The sequence below is a fragment of the Zeus faber genome, assembly GCF_960531495.2.
Source record: "Zeus faber genome assembly, chromosome: 13".
Lineage (NCBI taxonomy): Eukaryota > Metazoa > Chordata > Actinopteri > Zeiformes > Zeidae > Zeus > Zeus faber.
In genome coordinates this window covers 2944763-2952262 of record NC_137198.1, presented here as the reverse complement: position 1 = coordinate 2952262, position 7500 = coordinate 2944763, and the positions used below count along the sequence as shown (strand labels likewise).

The 7500-nt window shown below is 46.7% G+C and overlaps 1 protein-coding gene across 1 annotated transcript in view; it reads left to right on the top strand.

The window, feature by feature from the left end:
• Positions 1-7500, top strand: part of npas3 (neuronal PAS domain protein 3) — a gene marked incomplete at both ends in the record, with an annotated part of 197868 nt that overhangs the window by 31560 nt on the left and 158808 nt on the right. The window contains one exon of the mRNA XM_080012688.1: positions 7049-7293. Coding sequence (XP_079868814.1) covers positions 7049-7293 — 245 coding nt within the window. The remainder of the gene's footprint in view (positions 1-7048; positions 7294-7500) is intronic.

Below are 7500 nucleotides of genomic sequence, written 5' to 3'. Positions count from 1 at the left end.
GGAGAGGGAGACAGGGGCACATGGAGAGGCACATCGGGGCGCCAGTGATCCACTCTGCTCAGCCCTCCCCCAATATGAGATGGGAGCAGTCTGGTGCAATGGGAAGACACAACATCTCCTGCTGTGTTAAATAGTCTCTCTGATGGGACACTTGGTGGGGGACAGGTCAAATACTTCACAGCCACATAAACCAGTGCTGGGTGTGTGACCACCTACAGTAACTTGACCAGCAGTGACTCTGTTGACCAGGAGTGACTCTGCGTTGCACTCTGCTATGTAGTTATCTACTACACTACTGGAGGACAGGTGAGTTGACACAGATGTCTCAGATTCCTTTGACATACCCTTTTGCTGTGAGTGCCTCCTTGCTCCGTACCTGGGGACAGATCAATAGCTGCAATTGCAGTGGCAGGTTCTCCAGTCAGCTAAGTCAACTTGTGATCCACCTCAGAAACATCAGCCTTCAGCCTATAAGTCTGAATCACTGAGAAGTGACTTGGGCATCATCTTGAATCTGGGATCCAAGAGGGTGGCTTTAAGTTGGGACCAGTGGGGTCATCAAAGATTGGCTGGAAGCGTTCAACCAACAGTGTCTCCAAGGATGGTGCAAGTCTGTGAACCTCTGACAGAGCTTGCACTGCTTCATTTGCCATCAAGTTAACAAAGGAAGCTTTGAGAGCCTGCACACACAGGGAAACTGAGGACAGGGATGTAACATCCTCACTGAAGTTGCGGGTTGCTTCCTCAAAAGGCTGCATCACTTTACTAATTATCTTAACTGTGGCCTCCACTTTACGCCACTGGTGGTGCGAGAATGAGCACCCTAAATCCATCTGCATCCCCATGCCAATGATGGCCCTTTTCTGCTCTAGCAGCCGCTGGAGCATGTGGAATGTAGAATTCCCCCTGGATTTTGTGGAGTTTCACAGTGGCCTCTTTTGAGCGATGCACAAATGCTGGGATTTTCCTGCGATGGTGGCGGCATGGCTCACTCCTTGGCACTATTTCATAACATTCGAAACTTCCAAGTGCAGGGAGTGAGCCATGCACCTGAAGTGCACATAGCTACCATCAGCGATGGCCTTCACCATGATTGAGGCATTGTCCATTACAAAAATCTGCACAGAAAACTGACCATTGACCTAATTTTCCCATGCTGCACAAAATGCCATTTTGTGTACGTGTGTCAGATTATATTAATTATTTCTAGTGCTGTACCCGACTCGGAATGTTGTCAGTCGAATCAGAGGCACGGGTGCGGCTGGCGGCGATCGGGGCGCACAGTGAGCTATGTTCGCGTCTGTGTCCGGACGCGGACGAGATTCACACACAAAAATATATTTATGATTCCACTTATTTCTTATTCCTCATTGAAATGTTATCGTTGTGCATTTTTGTCAGCCTCTCTCTGTTTTATGCTGTTATTGTAATGCGTGAAGGCGTGAGGGTACCCTGTAGCATGGCGCAGTGACAGGAGCTCGTGGAAACCCGTGTTTTCCAAAATTGAGTAGGGCAAGAGGTGGCTGGCAAATCATTTCACCCTCAGTTTCTGTAATTTGCTTGGCAGTCAGGTGGTTGTGTAGGTACGGCCTTTTTTAATTGAACGCAGCCATTATTGGTGCCAAAGAGGAGGCTGGCTGCGGCTGTGTATTAGCCCTTGCTGGGAGCGGGGGCTGAGGCAGTCACGGTCACAACAGGATGGTTGAATGCATATGGTTGTAATGCATATCGTAAACTGCTCCCAGGTAGCACTGGTTGTTTTGCGATTTTTGTTTTTGCTGGGAGTGCTGCGTAGTCTATTGCTAGCTTCATGAATCACTTGTTGCTGTCACTTGAACTTGTTGCTGTTTGTTTAAATAACCATTAAATACTTGGTAGGATGTTAGTGGATACTCTATGTATCAGTCATAGGTTTCATGGAATCTTTTCCATGACACCTATGGCTGATACATACAGAATGTCACATCTTAAAGAAATGAATATCGACTGAAATACAAGGTAAGGCAGGGTTTGTTTTTTTTCAATAATTGGAATGGGTTTTTCAGGTGGAAGAATTGAACACATACAGCTATCAACTACAGGTTCTACGCTTAATTTTGATGTATAGGTTGTGGGGGTTTGAAGTAAATCCAGCTGCCACACCAGGCTTTAGTTTCGCCAGCTCCCGCACATGCACCTCCTCCTCCTGGAGTTTCCCTGAGTGATAACCTGGAATGGTCGGCTCTCTGCTGTGCGCTGACCTGTGGGGGTGATACAGAATATTGCCATCACTTTTCAATAGTTTGTAGTAATTGAAACTATTTTTATTTTGTTTTTTACCTTAACTGGTTTGCTGAGGTAGTTTATTAAAACGTTTCTTGTCTTTTGTTTTTCGTGTGGACCTGCAATTATGTGAAGCGGAGTTTGTTTGACCGGGAGGAGGAGATTAGCCTACTTTAGCTCTGGCATTGTCGTTACTAGCTAGTTTACCTACAATACAGGCTGTGCTCACTGCTCAGTCAGCCTGTAACACACGGTTGCAGATATCACACTGGTGAAGTAGAGCTATTGGAGCAAAGTTTCTGTGAGACTATGTCAACTTATAAGACGCAGACACAGCAGGGATTGTTTGACTGGGAGGAGATTAGGTCAACCATTTGGGTGATTGTTTTGAATTGCATCTACACTTGACAACGATTGAGATATTTACATAGCCTGTTAGGCTATTCATCTTTTTGACATCTGGACAAGCAAATCTTCAACAAATCCATAAATTTCTCTCACTGGCCACTGGATAGAAACAGAATGCACAAGGGAAAGTAGGGCATGAATGTGTAACAGCACTTCCCAACATGGTTTTTATTAATGTAGATCACATAACAGCCAACATTCTGCATCGCCTCCAGGGTCTTGTGAAACAATGTCAAGATGATGTTGGAGGGAAATTTTCTGTTGAGTATTTTGTAACAAATAATGCTTCCAACATGGTCAGGGCAATGGCTGATGTTGACTATGTGCACATCAGGCGTATGGCTCACACCCTGCACCTAGCGGTAACAACTGCTCCAAAAGGGTGGCGGGGAGTGACCAATGTGATGGTATCTTCGATAGACATAGTACCTGGGAGCAGTTTACAATCAGCCCAACTAATACAAATAAAGTAATCTGCAAATTGTGCAACCATATGCATATGCCGTCCTGTTGTCTGCTTCAAAATGATATGCATAATAAAACAAATTGTAATGTTTAAAACACAAACGTGCACACACACACAAACACACAAACAAACACACACACCTTTTTATCTACTTTCTCTTCCTCTTATATTTGTTTTTCCACTTATCTGTTTTTTCCCTTTCTTTCTCCATTAATACCTGTCTCTGTCTTTAATCTCTCTTCTCATCTCTCTCTCTCTCCCTCCCTCTTGCTCTCTCTCTCTCCCTCTCTCCCTCCCTCATCCCTCATTCTGTCTCCATCCTCCCTCTCTGCTTCACAGTAACGACTTTCGCAGAAATCAGCTTTGCGTTCATAACGTCAGGAGTTTAATCAGACGTCACTTCGTATCAGTGCCGCTCTTTTGGGAACTTCGAGTATTTTTAATGAAAAATTACATCATTAAAGTGGTAATCCATGAGATTATAATTTTTTTCACAATGCAAAATCTATACCGTATATAAAAACATCCCATATTTAATCATTATTTTCCGTCCGGCACTTGACTGCAAAGAGCATGTGCTCCTCTGTGCTGGTGTGTGTCGGTGGCGGGGTCCGTGTTTCCTGGCTGGAGCAGGTTGAAGAAGTGGAAGGCATCCGTACAGAAGTGCATGAGATGGACGGATGGAGAGATGGTCTGAAATGACAGCCTCCTCTCTTCCCTCTCTTCTACCTCTTCTCTGTCTTCCTCTCCCTCCCCCTCCTCTCTAATCCTATCTCACTTCACTTGTTCTCTTAATCTGCTCATTTTCCTCCCCCCCTCCCTTGCTCACTTTATTAGTTTCGGCACTCAATTCCCTGATCATTAGGTGTGCGCGCGCACACACAGGCGCAGCAACAACCTCCACAAAGTGACACACACACACACACACACACACACACACACACACACACACACTTTCTAATTCTCTCTCTCACCTACACACACACACACACACACACATGCAATGCGGTGTCACTGTGGTGATGTCAGGCATCGAGGTTTAATCCAAACTGACACTTGTTCTCTGCCTCCTTTTCCCATCGCCATGGAAGCAATTACCCCCCTTTTGTCTGTGTGTGCGTGCGTGCGTGCATGTGTGTGTGTGCGTGTGTGTGTGCGTGCATGCATGTGTGTGTGTGCGTGTGCGTGTGTGTGTGCGTGCCTTGTCCTCCCACACTCGGCAGGGTGGAACCTTAGTTGGAGGTTGGTTACCTGATTGGCTGGAGTGAGCGAGAAAGAGAATCAAATTGTTTTGGCATCCTGTCCGTCTGTGTTCCTTTAATGAAACTGAAATTCTCTAATACGCAGGAAACCTCAAATTTTACCTCCCATTGTATTTTTTTTCTTTCAATCCAAACCACAAGCTGCAGCGCCCCGCAGTATTAGGAAACCACATCACACATATTAAAACGCCTCGCAGCACGCTGCCGCTTCCCTTTGAAAGCCCTGTGTTCGCATCATCAATAAGATTCAGGATCAGGTTGTTGTGATCTCACCCGTGAACCTGTCTGTATCTTGCTGAGGGGCCCTGCTGTATGCAGTGCACGTCATGGATGAATATTCAGTATTTGGGACTTAAAATGCACCTCCTGCGACCTGCAGCGGCGACCGATCCATGCCGCGTCCCTCCGCGTCTCCTCTAAACTCTGCAGCTTGTTGCCTTCTTCATTTTCTCCCCCAAATGAGCACACACACTTCTGCAGCGGCGAGGTGTTCTATATTGTCAAGCTCCATCTAAGTTTACTTTCGGCAAAGTCACATGAAATAATGGCCCCCGCGCGGAGGCCTCACCGGGTGTGGGACGCTGCGACAAACCCTTCGTGTCGTGTGCGGAACGGAAAAGTCACTGAGCGGCGCGGGCATTTAGAAGAATTATCTTTCTCCGAACTCTGTCTCCTCCTCCTCCTGCTCCGGACAGGATCTCCCTGTGTTCCTTCCTGCGGGTGTGATGGATTCAGAACATGACAATGTGTTGTTCTTTACATCGTGGGTTGAAGGCGATCTGAAGGGAACAGATCTGGAGTTTGGACTTTTCTTTATTGAACACATGTTGTGAGAGAGAGAGAGAGAGAGAGAGAGAGAGAGAGAGAGAGAGAGAGAGAGAGAGAGAGAGAGAGGCTGACTTAGTGTCCAATATGGCCGCCAACGACCCAGCACTTAACCTCAGTGTAACCTGGAAGCTAAGCTGTGACCTTCCCATCATACTCTCTGCCCCTGAGCTCTTAAAACAAGCATTAACAAGCAGACGCTAACACAGACAGACAGACAGACAGACAGACAGACAGACAGACAGACACACACAGGGTACATTGAGACACATAATGCTTGTTCCCTGTGAGCTGTTCAAAAAACCATGGACCCACCTGGCTGAACTTTATGAAATTACAAGACACACACTTGCAGAGCTCTTTAAAACACCATCAACTCAACACAATTTTGTGTTTATAAGACGCACGCACACACACACACACAAATACACAGTGTTACAGTGTCACCCAGTGCACGATACACATGTCTTTAAAGTCAGGTCATACAAACTTTACACACACACATACACGCATACCACCGTCCACTACACACATACACACACTAACACACACACACTAACACACACACACACACGCACACACACACAGTGAATATAAAGACATATTTATTGTCAATTCAAATATTTTTGAGTTGGGGAACAAATGCAATGCTGTCAGACAGCCATTATTACTGCATGTGCATGTGTGTGTGTGTGCGTGCGTGCGTGTGTGTGAACTTCTAAGTGTGTATTATGTAACCTTTTATTATGTGTTCTGCCTATCGTACATAGTATACCTACTGTACATCGTGTGTGTAAGTGTGAAATTCTGCAATTTCCTCTCAGCTGAGAGTGTCTCTGTTGGCAAATGACCTGTGAAATGGGACGAGAGAGAGTGAGACAGACAAAGACAGTGGGATAGACACAGAGAGAGAGAGAGGGAGAGAGAGGGAGAGAGAGATGTCCTCTCCTCTTCAGGGTTTTACTATCGAAAGTAAAGGACAAACAGTATGAATGTGATCTTTTCCAGATGATTCATTAAAAAAAATCTAAAACTCCTGTCCCCTTGCCCCTCTCTCTCTCTCTCTCTCTCTCTCTCTCTCTCTCTCTCCCCAGCAAATGTTTTGTCATTTGTTCTGGCAAATAATGAATTTCCTGTGTGTTTGTGTGTGTGTGCGTGTGTGTGCGTGCATGCGTGCGTGTGTGTCCATGAGTTAATTCGAAACGGCATCTAATGATGAGAGCGATAGAGGGAGGGAGATACCATCAGAGCTCCCACTTCCTTGATTGGACTTGACTTCCTGTAAACATCAGCCTCGTTCTGTGTCTCTGCTTCCTCCACTCCAGCAGAGTCGGGTCGTATACGGAACGCAGCACGTTAAGATTAGGGAATATTTGGTATTTTCGCTGCACTTCGCTCTTCATGTCTTCATTAATAACAACGATTCAATAAGAAGAAATAAGCAGATACACACCACGGCAACCCCTTGTTCATGTTTTTTTTTTTTTTTTCTCTCTACTTTTCGTCAGAGTCACGTGGAAAAAAAGGCCAAAGTGTTGTCGGGTCTGGGGGCGTGTTTGCGGCGGAGAGCGGCTGTTTCCTGTTTTGCCGAGCGCGGGACCATGTCGTCGTGTAACCAAAAAAAAAAATAGAACCCAAAATCTGGTGCGGTGTTGAGACCCCGGCGACGCGCCCTGTCGTCTGTGGCCGCGGTCACAGCTGAGTCAGCGCTTTACCTGGGTCCGGGGTCAACCAGGTCTTCACTGGTTGGTCAGAGTCCGGCTGGCTGACGTGACACGAGCTTGACCGGATGTTAAAACCCTAACTCTCCCCCCCCGCTCTCCAGGCTCCAGGCCTTGAGGAAGGAGAAGTCTCGGGACGCAGCTCGCTCCCGCCGCGGGAAGGAGAACTTTGAGTTCTACGAGCTGGCCAAGATGCTGCCGCTGCCGGGCGCCATCACCAGCCAGCTGGACAAGGCCTCCATCATCCGCCTCACCATCAGCTACTTGAAAATGAGGGATTTCGCCAACCAGGGAGACCCCCCCTGGAACCTGCGGATAGAGGGACCTCCGCCCAACACCTCTGTCAAAGGTAGGAACCACCACCCGACCTTGTCAGGGGGTCAGAAAGTCAAAGTCCTGCTGTGTTTTTGCACCAACCTTTTTACTTCTCCTGATACTAGTCCTTCTACTACATCACTACTACAACCCCTACTAAAACTACTACTACTATTGATACTACTCCATTTACTACTTTCACTGCTACTTTTACTGTGACTGCAGTTACTACCTATCTACT